The 25,199-nt window shown below is 38.2% G+C and overlaps 1 protein-coding gene across 2 annotated transcripts in view; it reads left to right on the top strand.

Moving 5' to 3' along the window:
• The first annotated feature begins 2,639 nt into the window (after positions 1 to 2,639).
• Positions 2,640 to 25,199, top strand: part of brinp3a.2 (bone morphogenetic protein/retinoic acid inducible neural-specific 3a, tandem duplicate 2) — a 40,436-nt gene continuing 17,876 nt past the window's right edge. The window contains exons 1-3 of one of the 2 annotated variants that reach the window (XM_072388967.1): positions 2,640 to 3,313; positions 3,702 to 3,845; positions 15,013 to 15,366. In XM_072388967.1, coding sequence (XP_072245068.1) covers positions 15,149 to 15,366 — 218 coding nt within the window. In that variant the 5' untranslated portion in view covers positions 2,640 to 3,313; positions 3,702 to 3,845; positions 15,013 to 15,148. The remainder of the gene's footprint in view (positions 3,314 to 3,701; positions 3,846 to 15,012; positions 15,367 to 25,199) is intronic. The other variant, XM_072388966.1, reaches the window with a different exon arrangement.

Genomic DNA, 25,199 nt, shown 5'->3' with positions numbered 1-25,199 from the left:
GAGCCAAAATGAATGGATTTTTAGTTGAACAGACCTAAATTCATTTCACAGGCCCAGAGGAATAGAGTTATCTGAATCAACTGTCCTCCATGGCTGCCTGAGGGATATTGGAGACAGTTAAGGTCAAATTACAGGAAGGTTAGCTTGTGTGTGAATGTTAAGAAATTACCTGAAGAGTTCAAAGGAGCCTGACAGTAAACCAGTGTGCTACATGAGAATCTACCAAGACTTTGGTTGAAAAATCATCAAGCAATTTTAGTTTTGTTCTCTGGCCCCTACAGAAAAAGCACTCATCACTCCCTGCAAAGTTGTTTTTCTTCCTCCTCTTTTGTAAAAGCCTAGAGTGGAGAAAATCAGGTAAATGTTGTGTTTTCAATTAACTTGAGTATTGACAGCAAAAAAAAAACTTAACATCAAACCACCATACAAGCAAAGCTAAGAAGTTCCCAAGAAAGGTCATATCTGTGTATCAGGACTTATTCATCACTGACATGGACACAAACTCTGTTTTTAACAAAGGACGTCTGTGAAAAAGCCAAAGTTTCACATGTGACATTTCTATCCCTGTTCATATTGCTTGGACAAATTTTCCATATGGTCACAGAGATTAAATGAATGCGATGCTCTCCAGACTCTCCCAGGTCCTCTAATGAGACTTTGCTTAAGGTGTAAATTAGTTACACTGCCTTGCTCATCAAAGACACTGGAGTAGTAAATCCATTGGGTTGCTTCAGTTCCACCAGACATGATAGAGATCCATTTCATGAACATCACTCATTAATATGCTAATGGTTTTCATTAATGCTTGATAGTGACATTAGCAGAAATACAGTACATGGTGGGTTATAGGCAAGAAGGGAGAGAGGGAGGGCCACAGTTTCCAACAAAGAGCTATTTGAATTTTAGTTTTTTGACAAAAGCTAGTTTGTCTGTGTTTTAACATTAAGAAGAGTGTGCTTGATGTAAAGACAATTAATAGTTTCTCCATTAATCTAAGAGTTAGCGTACTAACAGCGTCTTAACTATAAGCTTATATATCAACAGCAACCAGGTAGAAATGTTAAAAATGCATGGCAAATTAACTGTGAGACAATGCTCCTATTTCACTGTTCAGTGCTATCGCATGCAGATGCACATATACACTCAAAAGAATGGTTACATTAACCCATGTTCAATTTTTTTTTTAGTAACGTTCTGATGAAAATTGACGGTATATAAAACAGAGACTGTCACGCTGGATCAGACACAAAGTTCAACTGGGACGCGACATAAATCAGCCTCAGGACCACGGACAGCTCCGGCGCGGCACAGCATACTAAATGGACACTGAAACACATGGGGAAGTGGGTTAATTAGCGCCACACTGGGGCTGCTGTGCTTGTAGAATTCCAAGAGAACATGGCTTTCACGGATTAATTTTAGTCGTTTGCGGGTAGATTTATGTCCTTTCCTTAAGCCTCATCAGAATAATGGGTTCACCAGTGACCCAAAGACACCACCACAGTGAATTGTATGTGATGCAGCACCATAAACTTTCAACTTGGCCACATGTCTCGTATATCATTGGGCTTACCATTGCACCACTGAGTACTGTATTTTGCATTCGTGCAATGGAACTGATAGTAGATGATAACGTCAACTGATTTTCTCCTTAAGTCACGTCCTGGAAGGAGAATGTCCGAGAGATCCAAGATTCAAGATTCAAGATTCAAGATAAAATAGACAAATAAGATGAAATAAAGCTAACATAGAATAATATAAGTAACTGCTGTACAATATGTGCGGTGTGCAAATAGCAAATCCAAACTGTATTTTTGAAGGAATGAAAACAAAATGCCCCTTTTCCCTCACTATATATTAATTAGTCCCTTGTGGCAACGAGAGCCACTAAACTACATCAGAACCTTCTTTCCTGACCAATTCAAACCATTCCCCCGCGCTAATTTTGATCAACGCAATCTAAAATGAAATCAGGTGCCCGGTAACAGCGCTGATCCCTGCAGCTATAATATGTGCTGTCATAGTCATTATAAGAATGCCAGCATCTATTCGTGCACTCAGTGGCTATATCTCTGCTGCATGGTGATTTCAGAAGCGTTGCCTTTGCAGCGCCATGTAATGATTCATGGTTCATGCATAGGCATGCTTCACAAGACAAAACCGAAGAGGATTAGACATACGCTTAACACCTTCTCTCCTTTCAAACTAATGTGACAGCTCAAACAGATGAGGACTTAGAGGCTGACGACCTCTCTGGAGGAGCTTTTTGGAGTGGACCAGAAAAGCTTTAAAGAGGGATTTCACTTGTTACCTCTGTTCTTGTCTTTAGAAATCCCTGCAACATTGCATTTGCTAGACTGTAATAAAGCATAAAGTTAAGGAGAATATAATTCGGATTGAAAATCAGACGGTTTTCTAAAAGTAGAGAGGGTGACTGTTGTCAAAACGCTTGTTATTATGCTCGACATGTCGCCCACCTTAGTCTACCATCCTTTGGCAGCTATTACAGAGAGCTTCTTGTGTCTTAAACATGTGACAAAGTGAGAGAGGGGCACAGGGGAGAGCTGAGGCGTCCATGCCCGTTCTGTGCTGAGCGCCTGTCGACAGTTCCTACAGGATCCTGCGCTTCTCCACACAGCGATGCAGAGTAGGCGGGTCAAGTAAGAAAAACGGCGCTTGGGCGGAATCCACAACGGGATATTTAACAAGCTTTGCATGGTGGCTGTCTACGTCCTGGTAGCCCCGTTTGATCACATCTGTCCGACACTGGATCCCGCTTGTTTCTGGCTGAAAAAAATGTATTTCTAATCATCTAATCGTCAGCTCCTTTACGCTCCTCGAGTCTCTCTCTCCTCCTACCCTCTCACCTCCTCCTATCATTCGTATGTCCTCTTGACTCCATCTCCTGCCGGATGATTTCATTTTGTAAAGTCATTATCCCCTGAAAGGTCAAAGTCTCTGCTTCTAGGAACCTCGAATTACTCTGGGATAAACTGGCTGTCACCCCGAGCGCTCCCCGGCTGCTTTCTCAAAGTTTTTCACTGGTGTAGAACCTTGCATCGGATTTGTCCGGAGCAGCCATCCTCGCAAACCACTTTGACATCTGTTCGGATCCCTGAGTGCACACGAGTGTTTTTGGAGTGCTTTTTTTTCTTTCTTTTTTTTTTTGTTTCCCTCCTCGACGGAGTTTATGTTAAAGCCCCAAAGAACTTTAAAATGAACATCTATATCATTTCGACTACTGTGGGCCAACGAGATTCAGCAAAAGAATGGAAAATACAGATTTAAACTTTATCTGCTGTTCCATACCCTGGTGAGTTCTTGTAAATCTATTGTATTTGCTGAATTTGTAACAGTTTAAAGGCATCTTGTCATCAATACAGCATACCGATGGATGTTTCTTGCTCTTTACATACGACCTGTGTATTCGACCTCAATAGCACTTTGATATCACATGTGCTGTGACATCTGTTTGATGCTGTAGCGCTTGATTTTAATGCAAACAGTAACTTACAGAGACTTCGTCGAATTTGCACAACTACAGTCTCACACCTGCACATGAAGACAAACTGATGTATCTGCTGAGACTTACAGGGTAGCATACACACACCTTGCTTCTTATGTCTTGTCAGTATGAGCGCAGACTCATCGCACTTCTTCCTCTCTGCCTATCTACCTATTCCCACCTCCCCCTCTCACAGACACTGCCAGCTTTTATCTGCCTTTCCAAGAAACATCTCTAATCTATATTTCTTCGGGTGTATTGGCATCCTCGCCTGTGGAGGATCAGATCTCTAACACTGATGTGTGGACAGAGCAGGGTTTGCCAAGCAGCAGCAAGGAAGGTAAACCAGCTTGCTCTCAGCCTGGGAAAAAATAGAAAAAAAAAACTCCTACTGATTTTGTAATTACACATTTCACCCCCAAGCATCACTGTCAAAGCTGGAACATGAGTCAGGGAAACCACATGGGATCATAAGTGAAGGCTGTGATAATGAGCCAAAAGCCCTTAAAGAAAGCAAATAACATTTAAAATGCAAGTACACATGTACAATGACAGGCAGGCGTACATGTTATTTGCTCTTAGACTTACAAACTTTCCTCAGTGTCAGGAAGAATTTTATTGTTGCAGAGCTTAACGGTGGGAAAAAAAGCATTGAATCACGGCTGTGTTTCTTATTGCTGCTTGCGAGTGTTGTGCAGAAGTGCCAAAGGCTCAGACTGTTTACAGGACCACAACAGGGCTACTGTTCAGCAGTGTCCTCATCTATCCCAGGAGACTGGTGAACCCAACCGTGTCCAGGCCTGAAAGGCACACAGTCATCTCCTGTGATTTCTCCCCTTGTGTCTGTCACCTGAACCACAAAAAACAAACAAGTCAGCAGCTCAGTGTATGTCCAGATTCTGCATTTTCCAACTGTTAAATTGTCAGTCAATATACTGTATTTTTATTTGTGTCTAATTTTCTGTGTGTCTATTGCAAGCTGTCTTTAGAAGACATGTTTATATGACAAGAGACAAATTGAACTTGAAACACTGTTACAAGACAACTGTGACTAAGCAGAGATCCATCTATAGGCTTTTAGACTAATGCTAACAGCAGGAATTACATGCCTGAGAGGACTCCTTGTTCCTACGGTTTGGTGTTGGGTGGCTGATAGGGCCGGATGCTGCATCATTTGTTCATGTGATGGCTGAAGAGAGAAGGGAGGGGTGGGAAGAAACAAATGCTGCTCTGCCATCATTCTCATACAGCCACACGAAGCAAGTAAATCCAAATAATGCAGTGTAAAATAGTTCCCTATTATTCATTTTTAGGCAGACAGGTGAAAGCATTCTGGAATAGAATGTTTACAAGTCCTCAACATGATGAATAAGAGCTCTTTCTAAGTGAAATACCACGGCATTTAATTTGATCTTGGTTAATGTTTGATTGGAAGTGAGACTTAAAAGCTGGAGGTAAAAATGAAGTTTGAAATGAGAAGTTATGAAGGGAGAGGAAGACGGAAGAAATTGTAGGCATATAAAGCAGAAAAAAAGATTGGCTGCGCAGGTTCTATTTCAGGGTCAAGTTTTGTGAAGATATGCTCAATATCCACAGCCCATTATTTTATGATAATGAGCAAACCAACGAGTTTTAGTTCAGTGTAAAATGAATAAGAGAGGTTGTAGGGAGAGAGAGGAGATGGGGAGATGAGAGTAAAGGGGAAATAAAGGAGAAATACATAAAAAAGAGGAAGAAATGTCTCATTGAGGGATTTGAGATGGACTTGGGCATTAAAGTAGAATCTTTCAGATTAAGACCGACTGGGGCATTACGCCAAAATCTCTCTCTCAGGCAACTGGTAATTGAATGTTGAGTGTGAGAATGTTCAGCAGAAGCACAAAATGGACACACACAAGAGTGCTCTTATAGCAAATTTGCAGTTCTGTTTCACAAAATAAGTCCAGAATTCATCTCATTAAAACTATCAGAGATTCTATTTAAAATGATACACTGGCTAACTATAGAAATGCTTTCTCACATAACTTTTGTAAAGAGGGAAACGCAGTCACGTTTTTTCAGGTATCCAGTGCACTGTGTTGGTAGAAAAAAAACACAAACAACACTGAAAAGCAATAGAGAACCATGAGAAAGAAGTCTGTCCCTTTAATTTAAGAGCAACATTTGTCCCTGTGCATGCAAGGCCACCAGCAGAAAAGATCTATTTGGATTTCACTGTGATTTATAGAAGCTTCACTTTCTCTGTATATTCTCAGCCACTCAGTGATATGCAACCATATAAAAGCTTGCAAGTAAAAAGTTTATACTCTGAGTTGCAATTCTTCAGGTCACCCCCCCCCCCCCCCCCCCACCCCCCATTTGCTTTAAACTAACCTTAAGCTTTTATGTTTAATACCTTAAAGATTCAGACACTTCCAGATCAAAATGTTGAACTTGAATTAGCTTCAAGAAAACAAAGAAGGATAAAATAAACATGTTTCCATCCAGAGATCACTGTAAATCCAGCTAAGAAGCTTATGTGAACACTTAGTGTAAATACTAAGTAATATGGCTATTCTTTGAATTGTTCAGGAGGGATTTCGAGAGGTAAAAGGCTAGTTTATTAGCAACACTATATGAAGTTTTGTCATTAGTGCGTGAGGTGAATGTTAATCATCATCCATCTTTTATTATGAATTACCACTGTATTGAATTAAAATGGGTTAACTGTTTATATTTTGTTTTTATTTTCTTCTTTGTTATCATTTAATTGGTTTCTCCAGCCAACTCTGCTTAGTGAAAAGAGTAATTTCTTGAACTCTTTGTTCCCATGTTGTTCTTGAAGTTTTCTGCTGTCAAGTTTCTCTGCTTGCACTATTGATAAATTTACACAGTAGAGAGAGAAACTACTATTTTTTATGAAATAATAGGGTGTTAAGTGGCACATGCTTTTGCTCCTTAAATAAGATAAAAGTATTCACGCATTTTAAGTCCCTCTGTGGATTTGTGGCTACGAGACTAAATGGTTTATCTGCTGGGTTAAACCAATTCATATGAATAATATATATATTTTTAACACTTATAGTATATTTGTTAGTTTGATCCTCAACCGTTCAATCTCATATTTAAAAGTAACATCTATTTATTGGAGAACAAAGTCTAATTCCTGTAGTGCGTGCAGTAATTTCAGCTTCTCAGTTCTATGTTGTGGCACCCAGGCAAGCTGCTTGCTGATGTTAGGGCTTGTGAGTCACTGCACCATTATTTCAGTCCACAGTATTCGGTTGAAGGATCATTTCCACATAGTCCCCCCACTGAATCGACCAAATGTTTTGCTTAAATAGTTCTGACAAAGACAGGGAGTCTCATATCTCAGAGACTTCAAATAAAAACATGCTTAAAGACGTCAATTTTTTGTAAGCAATATTGCTGGAATTGATGTGAATAGGGCCTCCAGTCAGTAGCACCAAACCTTTCTGTCCAAAGTAGGTAATTTTGGATATCTGTTCAGAAGAATAATTGTTGTGGAAGAAGAATAGTTGTGTGAAATGTTCAAAAAGTACAGAGCTCCTTTATTCTTTATTTTCCTTTATTTTCTTTTTTTTTTTAAGTTCCAGTTATCTCCAATATCTCCAGAAGCTCAAAAGTAAGTTTGAGCATAACTTTTTGTGCAGCAAACTCATCCTACACTTTTCCCAAATGTTAATTTGACCTTCAACACATCACCTTTGTATTTGTTCTGTTCTTTTGCTTTGAGCTACTATGTGTAGTGATTAGAAATGCACGTTTGTAGATCTGTAAATGTGTGTGCTGTGTGTGATTGCTCTTATGGTGACATTTCTTGCCTTTGATGTCTTCTTCCCAGGACACCGCAGGAGCTCATTCTTTGTATTTGTTTGTAAGACAGCCGGATGAGTACAACTGGCAGCCATGTTATAATTTTACAAAGGCTGTGTTTTACCCCTGGCACTGGTATGAGAGGTATTGTTGACAGTTGTAGGAGGAAAAGATAACTGGGTTAATTAGGGCCAAAAATCTCATTAGTCAGCACGGAGGGGAAGATATAAAGTTTATCAGTTCCTGTTTCCCTACTTTGAGAATAGTTTAAGGGCTGGCTTGCAGACAAGTTACAAAGTGGATCCTGTTGAAGAAATTCAAATGAACTGTTTTAATAAACCCCCTCCCCCGTAATGCTTCTGCATCCATTCCATCTCGTTTTCTATCATTGTTTTCGTTCAACGCTTTTTTAAAGTTTAAGATATCACAAAAAACAGCCTCATTTCAATTTGAACATTTACTGTGCCAGCAAAGAAGGTCTGCAGTGCTGAGTATTCCAATCATGGATATGGACACACCAAAATAAATTACACAGAAACACATTTACACAGACACAAAGCCCAGGTAGGTGACCATTACAGCGCTGGCATCCAGCAGCAAGTGAGCAGATGTTTAGGGGCCAAATGCACTGTTTTGTCCTGGTCTCCAATGAAAACGGCTGCTGAAATTCTCAAGAAAGATTAGGCTTGGGAGTTCCCACATCTCATCAAGCTTACTGTATCCTCCAGAAGACAGGGGGAGAATCAAGATCCAACACAGCAGTCTATATCCAGGCCTATACCCCTGGAGGAAACATGGAATTGTGGCTGTTACTCAAAGTTACTGAAAGTGCTGCAGTGCAGCCTAAAAGATGTGCTTGAAAATATCATGGAGACCGATAAGTCTACTCGTTACAGTGAGCACTAATTTAAAGGATATATTTAGGAGATTCTCCTTATAAAAAGTCAATTGCGATAATAACTCTGTTGCAAGATTAACTATTTTGCCAATTTCACTCAATGTGTTTGTGAATCAATCAAATGTTTCAAAGCAAACACTGGAAATTAAGAATAGCAGCAATTATGGCCCCATTCAATTATTCATTTTACTGAATAAGAAGCATGTAGACATTTTTAGGTTTGTTTCCCCCAAGGCTCCTGATTTATGAGATTTCAATTGCAATCTCATTTGAGGACTCAGCATTGAACTATTTATTTCCTCTTCTATTCCTTCCAACTTGATCATCAGTAAAAATGTTACGACAGAGAAAATGTTTTTCACATAGGTGTTTTGAATATGTAGCTGTAGGACATGGCAGCCCCATACTGTGCCTGCCACCTTTATGTAACCACCAGTAGCGCTTCTAATGAAAAATGCCTGTGGCTCAACATCTCTTCACTTTATTGACTCTCTTAAAACATTATTCCTCAAGAGGAAGAGGATTTTGAGATATTGCAAATTTATGGACTTGTGTTGTTTTTCAATTCCAATGCTTAAGCTTTGATATCTATAGCGTGTTCGGCTGTTTTTTTTTTCTGTTCAACCTGAGCCCACAGAAGTATTGATGTAATTTTGAAGGAGGGTACATAAATCCAGACATAGGGTTAGTATTATCATTGCTTTTGTTTCTCCTTTTAGTAACAAAGCTCAGGGGCTGACAATCGGATGATTTAAAGAAACAAAAGCAGATTAATCTTTTCATTGATATCATAAATAAATCTTTGTTCTTTTACTGGATAAATCTGCAGTCTACTTTATGGAGTCCACACCACTCTGCATGGAGGAATTAGTCTAACTTTAATGGAGCAAAGCTGATCTTTTGATGAAGGACAAGTTTTATAATATGCAAGTGATCAGAGATAAGACATGTGGATCTTAATGTTAATTGCATTGTTTCCATAGTATCAGTTCTGTTAGCTGTGCAGCATTTATTTGAAATATAGACACACTAATTACCCAACCTTTGACTGCTTTCCAGACATCCAAACTGAACATCAATGAATGTTTAAACCAACTGTGTAAGTTCTTGCAGAATAGGAATAAAACTATGTGCGCGAATAGTTGAGAAGCTATGTAAAATGTACTGAAAAATATACTAAAAGGAACTCTGTAAAGCCAGTTTCAGACTTCACAATTTTCCATGTGGGTCCACAGGGCCGATCAGCAGGTTCACGTTACAAGATTTTTTCCCAGATTCAGTCTTCTAAATTATCTTTATCAGACAAGCACCAACAGCTGTCATGCAGACAATGTTATTAAAGTTACACTATGATACAAGTAGGTGATTTGCTCAACCAGTTATTGCAAAGAACTCCACTCCTCTCTCTAGACTGTGTGGTGATATTGCACCCTGGGAACATCAAAGATGCATGAGTCAGCGAGCCTCAAAAATCACATCTTTGAAGTCTTCACACAAAATGATTGTTGACTGGCAGCTGCACGCTGGTTTAGCTCAGATCTGGGCCATTTTGTCTGCAGCCACCTAAATTTTGTCTGTGATGCGAAAATATGGCTTGAAATCTTGTGTTTGCAAAACGAGGACACCCGTTGCTATTTTGAAAGTTAAAGGTTTTCTAATTTTTTCCTTCTTCAACATTTTTGGCTTCCTTTTGTCCCAATGTTTCATCTCAAAATGTTTGCAAAAAACATATTTAGCAGGAGACTGCTCTGAACGATAGACGGGCCAGTCACACTCTTATTGCGGAAACATGCCACTGTAATACATACAACTTGTGATTTGTCAGTATATTTGGCTTATTTTGCACTTGTTGAGCATTATATGAACAATATTTTTTAAATAATTTAACAAACATTAAAAAAAGGCAAGGTTATGACAGGAAATCAGAACTTAAGGGTGATGGGAGTCGTTACAAATGACTTGTTGAATATTTTTCAAGTTGGAACACTTGATATTTGGTGGTGCCTACTGAATATAGACTTTGGTTATGATGAGCAGGGGGTGTAAATGGGTTGTAGAGTTTGATCCACAGCTCATTGTACTTCACTTGAATGGCCATTTGTTTAACACCCCCTCTGTTTATTGAACTGGTGGAAAAGGAATGACTTCAACAGAGACGCTTCTTCCTTTCAGAAATAAACAGGACCTAGTCATAGGTGTCATTTTTCATGATAAATTACAATCTCTGTGCTTCCTCATTTCTCAAAGCAATGTTATGTTTCCTGTGCAAATGTGCTGGGTCTATACATATGAAAACAATTCTTTGTCATATGACTTGTATTGTGCATGGCTGCACATGCAGACTATCAATTCTCTCAGAGAGTAGCCCTAAACCTTGAGGGCCCCATAATAAATGTTTCAAAACTGAAAAAAAAAAATCTGAATTATGACAATTTTCTTTTTTTATTTTAGTTGAATATATGATTACCTTGGTGCTCAAAAAAAGATTGATCACCTTTTCACATCCTGAATGAATGGTAAAAAATCAAGATGGTGGCATGTGTAATACAACACCAAGTTTGGCCTTTTAGTGATAATATTCTTTTCATTATTTTAGAGATGAAAATATTCATTACATTCATGAGTGGGAAATCTAATCCCTGTCATTCACACTCTTGTCACAAATCCACAAAGAGGACTTTGCACCAACACAAAGAGCTTTCATTTTATACAGCGGTTCCAAACAGCCTTGGGCTATTGCTGGCACGCGTTGTGCAAAATGTTATTTGACTGGATCTACAAGAGTGTTGCCTATTACTCTGCTTCAAATGTAAACTCCCTCCTGTTGTACTCTCCCAACCTTTTATATGATGATTCTTTATTATGGAGTTTCCTCTTTCAAGAAGGATCATTTTAACATTTCATGATGTTTTCATTCTTTCATGAAAAGCAGTGTTTTTAAGGTTGATAACATAATAATGCTCAACATGACATAATGCCCTTGTAGTGATCTGATAACAAAAGCTTAAGGAATGGCTTTATTTGGGTATTAATGTAATTATTAGGGCCTGTACAGGTCTGTTTGGCTGTTTACAGAGAAGACTCAAACCACCCACTCCATCCCTCCTTTGTATTCTCAAATACCTCTAATGTATAGTTTTGAGCCACATACTCCATATTTTATGCACTTGCTGTGACAAGAAAGAGGGTTAACAAAAAAAGACGGAGGTGGGCAGCATAAAGAACAGAGATCAGTTTTCTTCTGCATCTGTAATTGGATATCTGCCTGTTGGAAGATGGGATTAAAGACTTGTTTGATATGACCTCTGTACTCTGTTTTGATATTAACACGCTGCACACTTTCCACAGTGCAAGGTCACTCAATATACATGATATGCACAATGTAACGCAAGTCAGTTTGTCATCTGTAATATTGGGTTGAAGTAGAGGGTCAAGGTAGGATGTATAGCTTGTTTTGTGGCTAATTCCACTGCAATATATAAATGATCATACATTTTCATTCAGCAGTGCATTCTTGAAACTGGTGATTTAAGATAGTAACCCATAACTCTGCTGTCAGATTTTGACAAAAACACACAAAAGTGTGTCTTTGCACAGTATGTGGCCCTTTTACTACTGAACGAAGGCAGATGTACAAAGAGGAGTGAAATCCTTGAGCTCAAACTAAGAGCATGGCAGAAGATAACAGAAAAGCTGGGAAGACAGAGGTCTCTCTGTCTCACTGCGAATAAACTATTCAGCACGGCTGGATTGGGAACAGAAACTGCAAAAAGACTTGTTCACTGTTTAACTGCATCAACAAAAGAAGTTCAAAGGGAATTGAGGAGCATTTGCTCCATTTTACTGATGAGTTGCATTATTCTTGACATTTTTACTGAAAGCAACGCTGAGAACAATCCCACCACACTGATGTTCACATACTTCATATTTTAGATGGAACAGTTTAAATGACAAATTTCAAAACTGCAGACTTGAGAGTACATACTTTGACTTGAGTCATACTTAATGAGAAGGTGTAGCCAAAATGGGCTCAGACCCCAGAGGGTTAATATCCTACCAGCTGTTCAATGCAAGATTATTGCTAATATAACTTTAAAGAAACAAACAGGATGATGGGTGGCGATCAAATTAAACAAGTAGTAAACCAATGAGCAGAAGTGAATGCAAGTTATTTCTAAACCCCTTAGATTGCAATGAAAAAATCACAGCCAGGCAAAGTTCCCCTCACAAAGAGTTCAGTCTCCGTCAGCCGTCTGAAAAAAAAAATACTAGATTTCTTGATTTTAAAAAAAGACAAAATAAATTAGAGATTTATTTGTTGAATTTCGGTTGTGTGTGTATCATTAATAGTTTCTGAAGAAAAATCTTCAAAGAAATATCTGAATCGTTTAGGTTATTACTTTATATCAAGAAGGTTAGCTTGATTCAGACGTGCCCAAAAGGATTTTACACCAGCTCTAAAGAATTTAATTTGTACATGTTGTAAAAAGAGAGAGAAAAAGCATTCTTTAAAAACTACATAATGCGTATAGCTGAAAAGTGTGATTTTTATTTTTAAAGAAAAGCATGTACAAGCATCAGAATCACAAAACCCAAAGATGGTTTATCTACACACAGACAAATGTACCACACACACACACAGGGAGTCTGGGAAGCAATGTCAGACTCAAATCAATTTCCAAATTGCTAGCTCATCTCATCTCATTAAAACTACTAAATTAAAGTTCTCCTGCATACTTAACTTTCAATAATTAACCCTCACATCTGTCTCTGTGAGCAGATGAACATGTAGAAGAATCTGATACAACATTTTAAACCTGTTTTTGTTCCAGCATGCCACCAGCTGTTGTGCGTCCTTCTCATGCTGTTGGCTAAGCATTGTGATTTTTCAAACCCCCACACCTACATGCGGTCACATGGCTGAGTTAACTTGACAGATTGTCATCAGAATACAGTAATGGGACTCATACACCCATATGCACACACACACACACGCACACACACACACACACACACACACACACACACATAAATAGTGTGTCACTGAGGCTGACAGACAGCACTCAAAATGAAAATAGAGACTAACTCAAGTTCTGGGCAACAGCCTGAAAAATATGGTCTGATAAGTCAAAGCAGCAAAGACATATTTCAGCCACAACAGAGCGTCTTTCTGTGTGTGAGAGAGTTTATTATTATTTCTTTATTTTCACGTACGGCTATTGTTAGCTCTATTGCGGTGTTAAAGTGTGATGAGTTTAATCTTGAGAATGATGTTGAAACAGTGAGTTCATAACTTTAATTCTTCAATGATTTTCAATGAAGTCTCTGGTTTTATCTGATGGGTTTTCCAGTTTTACTCAGTCTGGCTTTTTTATGAAAACCTTCGCTCACCAGAAGCAAAAAGAGCCACGAATCACAACATAAGTGAACCAAATGCAGCTTTCTTGTCAGACGAAGATGGATTCACAGCACATTACAGTGTATCTAACTTAAATGTGCTGGGATTTATCTATTTATTAATTCATTTTTCACATTAATGGCCTTTTTACACACACCTACCTTTCAGAAAACTAATGTTAGAGCAGAGTAGGGTACCAAAGAAACATTTATATATCTATTATAAATCAAGCTTACTTTAACTGTATTGGCAAACTCAGCTGATTCAAATATCAAGGATATTTTGCAATGTAGCACTTTAATTCTTTTGCCTTTTAAGATCATAGGTTGTGACAAATAATAACCATTTTAATTGCAGTCAGCTTAGCCTTAGTTTGTAGCAGATGCAATTTCAGCATCCTGGGTGTGTAGGGCAGCCTCCCAGCATGCATTGCCATGCACCATCAGTCAGGTTTGTCACAACTCTCACTCCCTACTATTTTAGCACTTACAGTTTTCCCATACAGTATGATTAGGGATTGTGTCTCTAAATTGAGCATATGCAGTCAAGCAGTGTAGAACAGCAGTAAGGCTGACAGTGAATTTGTAGTTTGGAGACTTGAAATTTGGCTGTTTCCGTCAGCTCAGCTTCTTTGATCAAGACAAATCGAAATAATTATTTCTTTCACATTGTGTTGCTAACTTAAGTCTTTTTTTTAATAGAAAAGACTGAAAGGAAATTATTTCAAGTTCATTGTTTTGTTAAAACAGCTTAGCAAGATGTGAAAGTTAGACAATGTTCAGGTGATAAACCAGCAAGGTAAATGGTGTCAGTATGTGATCAGATGACAGTGAGCATGTGTTAAAATAACTGAACCTAAAACTGAAATTCCTCGTTCTGCAATTTATTAAGATTGATAGACATATAATAGCATGTTTTTGTAATGACAATCATTAAAAATGACAAAAATCTTAATCCTTCCATCCACTTTCTATGCTCACTTAAACCAATTTAGGGTTGCGGGGGTCTGGAGCCTATCCCAGACGTCATTGGGCGAGAGGCAGGGTACACTGTGGACATGTTGCCAATCTAGCAAAGGCCAAGACACACAACCGTGCATGGTCACCCTCACTCCTAGGGACAATTCAGGGTCACCAATTAAACAAACATGCATGTTTTTGGATGGTGGAGAACTTGGAGAGAACCCACGCATACACAGGGAGAACATCCAAACTTCACATAGAAAGGCCCCTGTAACCCTCTTGCAGAGAGGCCACGGTGCAACCACCACACCACCCTGCATCCTACATTATCTTAATGTCACACATTACTCAAATGTTTTGTGGTCTTTCCATGTCCTTTGTTCCATGTTACTGCTGCCACTGTCCTTAACTGTGTGTTTATTTTTTCTTTTAGGTGTTCAGGGGGTGTTGAGGTAATGCAGGTCCCCCGGTCATCCCAACGGAGGACCCACCTAATGACAATTGTCTTTGTTCTCTGAGCACCCCCCACCCACTACCAACACTGCCTTCCACCCCTTCCTCCATCTCTGATGGCTCTATGGGGTGTCGTCAGCTTCAGCCTTCACTGCTGGTTGTGTTTACGGTCTGGTGCAACAGCAACAGCTGCAGCCAGCCTCCCTAATGACAGGCCCGGGGGACCTTTGGACTGGCTCTTGTCGGATAAGGGGCCCTTCCACCACTCCCCAGAGTACATTGACTTTGTAGAAAAGAACCGACAAGGCTTCTCCACAAGATACAAGATATACAGGTGAGTTGTGGCTGTGGGTTGAATCGGTACTTTACTCTGTGTTTACATGTCCAAATCAACACTCTGTATCCATTATCCACATGATGAATCTCTGTCCAAAAGCCAAAGCTGCTCTACCAAAAATTGTCTATATGTAAACAAGACCAACACTAATATCAGTATTTCACTTTGTTTACAAATTTGTATCAATATAACTAATTCATCTCAAGCACATAGTTTCATAGATTCATATCAAGCACATACTTTTTTGAAGATACATTATGAAGCTAAAGCTACCTCTTAAGTAGAGGCTACCTCCTGAAACATCAAACTATTATTTACAGTTTAGCATAGCCTGGTGCTTAACACTTGATATCAACTGCTGCTGAATGGCTATGAATCTTCAATATATACAATATCAGTCTAAATTTCTGCAGTAGATATTATCACAATTCCAAGGGCATTATTATGATAGTTTAATCTGTGTTGGTTCAGAAGCAAGAATTCCACATAAAAGTATTTCTTGAAATATGATTTTATAATAGTAGAGAAAGACCTCCAGCAAATTTCCATTAATAGTGCATAAGTCTGTAGACACAACAGTCATTTTCAGGTCACTGATGCATACATTGGTGTGAAAAAGGATATATACGTGTTCTTTAAATTTGAGTTTCAGCAAAAGTCCTGCATTAAAGCAGTAAAATGAAAAGTAAATTACATCCAATTGAATATATAATGCATTGAAAAATATTGTAATTCAATTAAGAGATAGAGATGAAAAGTGAAGGGAGTAAACTTTCATCATACACAAACGTGCAGCTAATTCCATGAAGGACAAGGACAAAACAAAAGATCAGGACAAGGTTATTCTTATTTTATCTTATTTTAGTAACATGTTTTAAGGTTCTCTAAACACTTTTGTAACTGTAGTGTTTTACACTGTATTTGTGTGAGTGTGAGTGGCTTCCCTTTGTGACATCAAACTGACATGTGGAATAAAATATGGCTACATATGTGATATTGTGCTGTGCACAGTATGCTATATGAAAACCCTACTCAGGATTGTGTTTCTGGCAGACTGCATTATTTGGGCCGTGCTGTCATGGAAAAAAAAAGGTTTCTTTCTGCCAAGGTTCACACAATCTGGCATATATAGAAAGAATCATCATGTATTACATGCATGCATATAGCTATCAGGTGGCTGTATATCACAATCTGTTGGCCTCCAAAGCCTCAGGGAGTCACCTGATCAGATGGTCAAATGAGATATGTTGATTAGCGCTGTAAAAGAAAAGATCTGTCATGACACCAACACACTCTGAGGTACGCAGAACGCAGCCGTATTAGTGGAGATTGTGTCATGAATCATATCCATCGTCGTTAAGGAGGATGTTGTCTGGGCTTCTGGAAATGGATGGACAAGGTTCTTGACATCTATGGATCGTTGCAAGAATGCTTTATGGCTTTGGTGATCGGTTGCCGTGTTAGAGCTTTTTAATATTTCCTTCACTGGCAAAAGGCAGTGGTCCATTGGAGCTGTGCTGCATGGGCGGCAAGATTAATAGTCTTATCATGTGGCCAAGTGATTAGTGAGCTCTTAGTACTTATTACTCTGCATTATCATAGAATCCCCTGAGAGGCTTCTGTCAGCTGCAAGGTTGTGTTTGAGGCCCTCTAGATTACCACAATGCGGCATTGATTAATAGTGTTGATATTAACAGGAAAAACTAACCTAAAAAGTAAATAGCCTGTAAATCTCCCCAAATTGAATTCACTTGGATTCAGTCCCATTCGATCTCAGAAACCAATGCAGACAGGAGGGTTGCAGCTGTGGGATTGTTTCTGTTTCAGCAAATAATAGTGTCCTTTCAGTGCCATCGTGGGTGAAATGTGGGAATGATTTTGGGAACTCACACTTGGAGCTGTCCCATAAAAAAAAATCTGCAGATTGGTTTTATTAAAGCAAATGGCCCCCTGTGATTTTCTCACAAGGGAGAGTGATGCTTTACCAAAATACTACATGACCTTTCCAGCTTGTAAAAGGCAAAATAATGTGTACTAGATACCCTTCATCAGCAACTAAATGAGTGTCTGGGCTGTGAGCACAACCTCTCCCTCATGTATTTCATGAATCAATTTGAAATAATCTAATTTGATAATATTTAAGAAATAAACATCAACATGAATGTACCAGTTTGTCATATTTTGTGCTGCTGACAGTTTTTGTACTGATGTGTACAACCTGGTTCAACCCCAACTTGAAATGATACAACAATCTGCAGTTTCCTTGAAATAGAGGTTTAAATCTCCAAAGCTTAACTGGATCATGAGTCACCTGTTAACAAATTTTGAGGTCTTGATCTTCAATTCACAATATAACAACACATAGCTACACTATCACACTGAACTTACTTTAAAATAAAATAAAAAAAAACTGTCTACTTCCTTCAATATTAAAAGCTATGATTGTTTTGAAGCTTTTTGTTGTTATAGTAGTCTTTTAGCAGTGTTTCACTGACCCACCTTATGTCACATACAAGCTAGTTGACACACAATCACATGTATTTTCCACTCAGCTGGCTTGATTCCCTGATTAATCTGCTTGGGCTTTAGTTTGGCTGTAAAGTGCAGGCATGGCTGTTTATATAAATCAAAACCTCAAGTTTCACCAGTCTGTACATCCTTAGCTGTGAATATTGTCACAAATTTACTAATTCTCTTTGCTCTCTTATAGCTGTCAATAAATTTTGACACCATAAATAAAAATACCTTTCTGCATTTGTCTATTTCTTTTTTTATGATGCGTTCTCACTGAAAGCAAAAATTGATGTGTGGCTTGAGAGCATTAGAAAAGTGAACTGCATGACTCTCACCCTCAGTAGAGCTGAAAGCCCTGTTAGGTGTAACTCTCAAAATTTAACCTTGATTTGTCCCATCTTCAAATGCAGTGCATGTTCATCAATGATAACTGATGACTTTAAACAGCAGGTTTCCAATAATTAACTGGAATTGATTTATTCAACAAACCAGAGCACATATGATGCACTTACCCTCTGAGTTTGACTTGATCAAAAGAAAGCAGCTTTCTGTTTGATATGAGGCACATCAACTACAGTGAAGAGCAAAAGATTTCCATAAGCTCAGGGGAGTCTGCAGACGTTCTGAACAGTACTGAGGTGAGAGTTTTAAAGCAGACGGCTCAATGCTGCTTTATAACATCCCGCCGCTGCATTCTTATTGATGTTCTCCATCTCATTTCCTCTCCTGAAATCCCCTTAAAGAGTGCAAAGACTGGGTTGCCCGTTTTGTAAATGGACTGTTGAGATCATTTCAATAATTAATATCATCTTTCTTATACTATTAAAAAAAAAGTTTATTTTGTTGGACCTACTTATTTTACAGGTTGTGAGATACATAGCATAGGAATCATCCCCATTAATATCTTAGCTTTTACTTTAGGTCTAACTTTCATTCAGTTTTATGCTGCAGGAGATTGAAGTTGACACTTTCTTCATGGTTGATTGTGTTGCTTGAATTTGATACAATAAGAATCATAAAAGTGTATAGGGAGGTGGTGACGATGTAAATGGAGGGGAGGGAAAGTCTCCATTTTTTTTATCCTTGTATCAGGTGGTTAGCCACACATGCTGTACGTGGTAAGGAGTGATCTCTTGTCAGTCAACCACATTTAACTGAAGGTCGAGTCTAAAATGCAGAATGGACTGTAATAAAATATGTGCAAACAGTCCTTACTTCCAGAGAACATAACCTACCAATGTTGGTGATTTATTAATTTCTCCTTCAGAGGCACTATGACATTTTGAGTGAAATCTCCCTACAGCTTATGGTTTCATTGGGCATGAGATACATCAACCCCTCTGAGGTCCACTTGATAAAAAGATAGCAGCTTTCTGTTTAAATTTTAATTTTGTCCAACATTTTTTTAGACAAAATATCCCAGAAATTAATCATCATCCAGGGAACCTTAGCTTAGTTTGTTACAAAGAGGAAAACACAAAACTGCTGCATATGCTAAACATTATGAGGCTAAATGCAACAGGTAAATGCAGTCAGCATTCTGATTTGACCTTTCATCTTTAGGATCACAGAGCTTCTTATTTATAGATATTGAGTCTTGTCGATTAAGCTCCTCTTAATGCTGACAGACTTCAAAATGGGCCTTTTTTTATTGTTATCTTAATGTTTTGCTTTGATGATTATATTCATACAATCACTGTCACATTAATGTTTAGTATTTTTTAAATATTCTTTTAAAGGAGCCTCTACTAACATTGCCTCAGTATTACATGTGTCAAATACAACAAAATAACTTGTACAATACTATATTTTATGTAGCAGCAATAAATCTTGCATCAAACTGTATTTGTTGTAACTGATCATTTTTGACACCATGGTGTTATTTGAAAGGCTCTTCGCTATGTAGAGATTAGAGGGTAGTGGTGATTGAAAGTGACATTATTATTTTCTGGTCTGGTCTTCTTCATGTGTAGTTCAGGTCTTGGCTAAATTGTAATAAATGCTCAACGACAGGAGAAGATGAATCACCAGAATCAATGCTTCGAGTCACAGCATTTGAGGCACCTCAGCAGTGATGGAGTAATGAATTCACATCATGTTAGGCCGCTAATCAATTTCCTACTTTCCTTTCTGATTGAATTTAAAAGAATTTGAACAAATCTTCTGAAGGAAATGAAAGAGGGTTTGTGTATTTGAGTTTGTGTGCTTTGTGGATTCACGGGAGAGCATCCCCATGGCTTCAAATACAAACACAATGTGGACCTCCCGACTGAGCCACCTGCTCACAGCAAACATTGCCATTGGAAAGCTGCCATATTCACCAGAGTGAAGGTAGGAGGGTGGACATGGGTATGCCCTTGTTCAAAACATATTGCATTTGGATAATCTACAATTATGATAACTATTCATTATTTTCAACTGCAAAAGATATAACATGAATAATAACGGATATAATTCAGCAGTGGAAAATTAATTCTCTCAATTTATTTAGGTCATCAAACTGTTTAGATGTTACTTTACATGAATACACATAATTGTAAGTAGAATACATATCAGAAGAATATTTGCATCTGTTGCTAAAATGCCAGTACAGATTTATAAATTACAAAAGTCCAAAACAATACGCAAAACACCTGAATGATAACTCCAAATTGAAATATGTTATTGACCAACTCCTACCAATAATACATTTCTACAGAAATAAGAGGGGCTGTTGCAGGTGATTTATTGCAAGTATAACTTTGCCATTTTTGTGGTGTAGCTTATACACGGTAATGTCTAATGATCCCCACCTGGGAGTTGTATCCAAATGAGTCACAAAAAGAGACTTGAGAATTGAATTTATTAAAGGGGTAGGAAGAAAAAAAGGGTTGAAATGTCCTCCTGACATCTGACAAGTGACCTGGAATTAACAATACATTTAACGAGGTATCCATGGGCCAAAAGAAGGCATAACCAGTGGTTTAAACCTGATAGAATATTAATTATTTGCAGTTTAGTAACGAGCTGCCAAACAGAGGTGTTGAAGGTACTTCAGTCTTCCACTAACATAATGGAAAAGTAAAACATGAACATTGATCAAGTTGAAGAATAAAACATTAAATACAAGTAGGCTTCCTCAACATCGCTCTGTACTTGGGTAATACATTTGGTCATTCTCCAAGCGGGAGTCTTCAAGGAGTAGATCTAAAAAAAAATGAAATTCTAACAACTGGGCTATGATAGCGTCTCGAGAATTAAACTGGTGAAACTGATGTAGCACTGCGAAGAGGAGCAATAAAATTGATAATAATAATGACTTAGCTGGTTGTAGGGAGGATTGCAGCCCTTAAAATCAACTCTGTGGTGAAATCCATTTCATTTCATCTTCCCCCTGCAGGATGAACCATTTGGCCTATCGGGGGTTTAAGATAAGACAGGGCTAGCTTATCACAGTCAGCGATAACTGAAGAAACGAACGACGGAGGGGATTTGCGAATACGCTTTCTGTACCTGTCCTTCCTTCAGACTCCCACCCTCCCTTTTCCTTGTATATTCCTCTTTTTCCCACAGAACATGTTGGAGATTTTAACTAGTGCTTCCACATTGCAAAGTGGAACTCGAGAGACACAGTGTCCCATTTGAAGAGGTCATTTATTTGTGTAGCATGAAATAAGGTGAAGATTAATGGCTAGACCATATATATCTGAGCAAGAGATTAGTTAGAGGCTTTGTCTGAATACTACAGTGTCAGCAAAAAGGTCAATGGGTACCACATATCTATTTAACATCATTATGTTTACTTCCCTCACAGCTTACAGTTCACCCCTGATATTGTGTGAAACCACAGTTACTTATTACAGAAAATGTCAAAAAATAAATAAATAATTGGACAAATCTTTGCCACAAGCCCTTTCAGGCTTTTGTGTGCTGTAAGTTGAAGTCTGAGTGATTTACACTTTATATCATTTAAACATCTGTGTGTTCCAGCTTTCCTCATTACTCCTAGTTTAATGTGATATATACCCTTTCGAAAGGCCACATTCTCTCCATCCATCATCTGCAGCCAAGGTTGCTCAACCCGTTCTGATTACCGCAGTCAAGCTTTAACACTGACAACAGAGAAGTGCAACATTTGACTGATTGGGCAGTGCATTTCCTGTAAATTTGCGAAATGTTTGTCTCCGGCCGCACATTGAAATCTGACAAAAACAATCTATCATTCGAGATAGTGTTTGATGTTCAACAGCAGCAGGATGTAGCCCTTCAAAAGATACCTTTTTAAAACGAATGCTCTCTGAAATGGCCCACATTGACCCCATGCTTTTCCTGTTTTTTTTTTCCCCTCACATAAGCATGATTATGTGGATAACAGTGGAGTGGTGGCTGACAGCAAAAACTGGCTCCACACTGTTGCACTTATGCAAGAATTTGTATTCACAGCCGATCTGTTATTATTATGAAATTGTATCTGCCTGTGATGTAATAGCTGTTTCTTCAGAAATCCTAGGTAATACTTTGTTTTATGCATCTATTTAATTTTTGACCACATCAATTCTGGACTCAAAAAAGTCTTAAATCTGACTATGTGTTTTGGTGGCCAACACTAAAATAGATCATATTTCTGTACCTGGGTTGTCTTGCTTGGCCTTTTGATAATATTTCATACGATTTTGAAATGTTTCGACATGACTTATGTTGTATTCATCTTAAAATTAGTTAATTTTTTATTTCACAGACACAAAAAATACAGACTTTCACTGAATAACCAGATTATATAATAAACCAATGACTGTTACGACAGTATATATATTAAAGATTATGAAACTTTGAAGCTGTAATTTGTCTAGTTTTGTTTCTCCTCAGTCTGTCTCTACTCGTAACATGAGGAATTTGTGAAATTAGCTGAGATGAACCTCTTGGGGAACAAATAAAGGTGAAACATCATGAAGATGACAAACTTTCCATCTTTGTTTGAGCTGCAGCTGCTGTTGACCTCAGTTGCACAGCTGATTGCATGTTTACATTGAAACAATGATGACAGCAGCAAGTACCAGCTGTGTGAAAGCAGGCTGTCAGATTAGATGGATAGACATCATGCCCTAGCAACAGAAAAAAGCAACAGAACACAACCTTGAAAACATTGCCTGAAACATGATCTCTTAGGTTATATCACAGACCCTTCCACTGCATGTTTGCCCTGCTTTCTGGGAAATTGTACTATTTATTTAGATTTTTTTGGACGATATCAAGTTCCGATCATCCAAATTGGCTTAAAGGATTAGAATTAGACCTCCTTCCTCACCTTGGAAACAGCCAAATAAAATATCACCACATTCCCATTTGTATTTTTCTACCAGCTAATTGTAAGAATGCATATCATCTTTTTTTTATGAAACACTCACCCCTTTCAACATCAAAAGCTCCAGCACAAATGTAGAAGCTGAAATAGCCTGCGTCATTCTGACCAACTCACTTATGTTCATTTGAAGACATCTAGACAGCTTTGCAATGATTCTCATTATAATGTTGCATGCAGGTTGACAAGAGCTATCTAAATTCTTAGGATCTGAGGTCAGACCTCTTGATTCAGCCTCCAGAAGCTACAGAGGTTGATTTAGTCTTATCCCAGCTCTGATCCTTTGGTCCTTCTTTGAAGCTTTGCAGGTTTGTGCAATGAATAAAAACTGAAATAATAAAACTATTCATTTTCTGTTGTCAGTGTTACTCATGCTGGTAGCACTTTGAGACAGACCAGAGGAGCTCTTCAACACTTTGTGTTCCAGTTTCAGCTGTCATGAGTTCAATATTGTGTTGACCCCACATAAAGAAAGTGATTGACCATCTCAATTTCTGTGACCAGGCTTGTTCTAAATCAAAACCAGTTAGGGAGGATATTCTTTTTCTAGAATAAGAATAAGTTAGTTACTTAGAAAACTGTAATAAAGCAACAACATCCTCACTTTTCTTTTTAAAAAAACACAGTATTCTCAGCCCACTATATGCTCCATTTGCCAAACGTCAGGAAAACAAAGCACAATGAAGAGTAATTTTATTTTGCAGAGAACTCTCTTCGCTAAGCTGAGTCCAGAACTGAAAATAAAGGCTTACGCTAAATTATGTGTGAAAAGATTTTGCAGATGGAAATCTTTGTCAAAACACCTTCAACCCTATAGCTGTTGAATATTTTCGCATGGAATAAAAGCATTGGCAAATAAAATATCAGTTCAAGAAGCTGTGCCTCGGGCAACTTTCCACAAAAAAAATGTATGCAACTTCATCTTTATTGACTGAACATCCACATTTTCTTTGAGTTTAGGTCCCTTTATCTTATCACATTGACACCTTTTTACGCAAATGGTGAAGAGTCAGAAAACCTTTAAAGCTGTGAGAAGATATAAGGGAAAAAAGTGTTATCTTTAAAAGCTAACAAAGCTTGCCGAAACCTCGGATGCTACTGCCAGCTGTCAATTGCAATCTTCTATGAATGTGTCTAACGGTGCCCCTGTATAATGAATGATGCACTTGAGAATTAATTCAAATTAAAAGGCTTGTAGGCAGCACTTGTGGTAGAGGTCAGATGTAGCAATTGTCAAGGGGAAACAGAAGAATACGAAAAGGCAACAAAGCCTGTAAGGATCTTTTGTTCAGGCTGCTTTCACCATTTTTATGTCATTTAGTTTTCTCTCTCCTTAAGGAAAATATTTTCCATTTCAGAAATGGAGCTTTTTCTTGTATCATGTTGTGCTTCATTCATTCTGACGTAAATCTCTTTCATGATGGGGTTATTAGGTAGAACATACGTTGTTGTCTAAAAGCTTTTATTTTCTCACTCTAACATTTTATCAGTTTCACATCATTAAGAATGTGGTGTTGTGGTCAAGAGATTCCTGGCAATGACAAAGCACATAACGTGAATATTAGAGTTGACAATTTTCTCATTACCCTGTCACTCTTCTTGAGATTTATTTCACTAACTGAGTTTTATGCAAATAATGCATCTATGTGATGCCATTGTGTGCCCTAAAATGCAGTGGTTGTCACTTCCTTATTTATACCCTGGTCCAACACGGAACGATAGGAGAGGTACGACAAAATACTACTGGCTGAGAAATCAGAATCGGAAAATTTTATTGATCCTGGAGGAAATTTGCTCATATAAAATCTATGAAGATTCTGAAACCACTGTGTTTACATCTTGTCACAGTCTGTCATGTCACAGTTTGTTTAACCAGGTTTTCAGGTTATGTTTGAGTCATGTTTTTCCCTTGTCACGTTTGGTTCACTCACGTCACCTGGCTCATTGTTCACAGCTGCACCTCATTCACTGATCACTC

This window comes from Leuresthes tenuis, unplaced genomic scaffold (assembly GCF_036924035.1).
Source record: "Leuresthes tenuis unplaced genomic scaffold, fLeuTen1.0.hap1 SCAF_7, whole genome shotgun sequence".
In the NCBI taxonomy this organism is placed as follows: Eukaryota; Metazoa; Chordata; class Actinopteri; order Atheriniformes; family Atherinopsidae; genus Leuresthes; species Leuresthes tenuis.
This window is presented reverse-complemented; position numbering and strand designations above follow the sequence as displayed.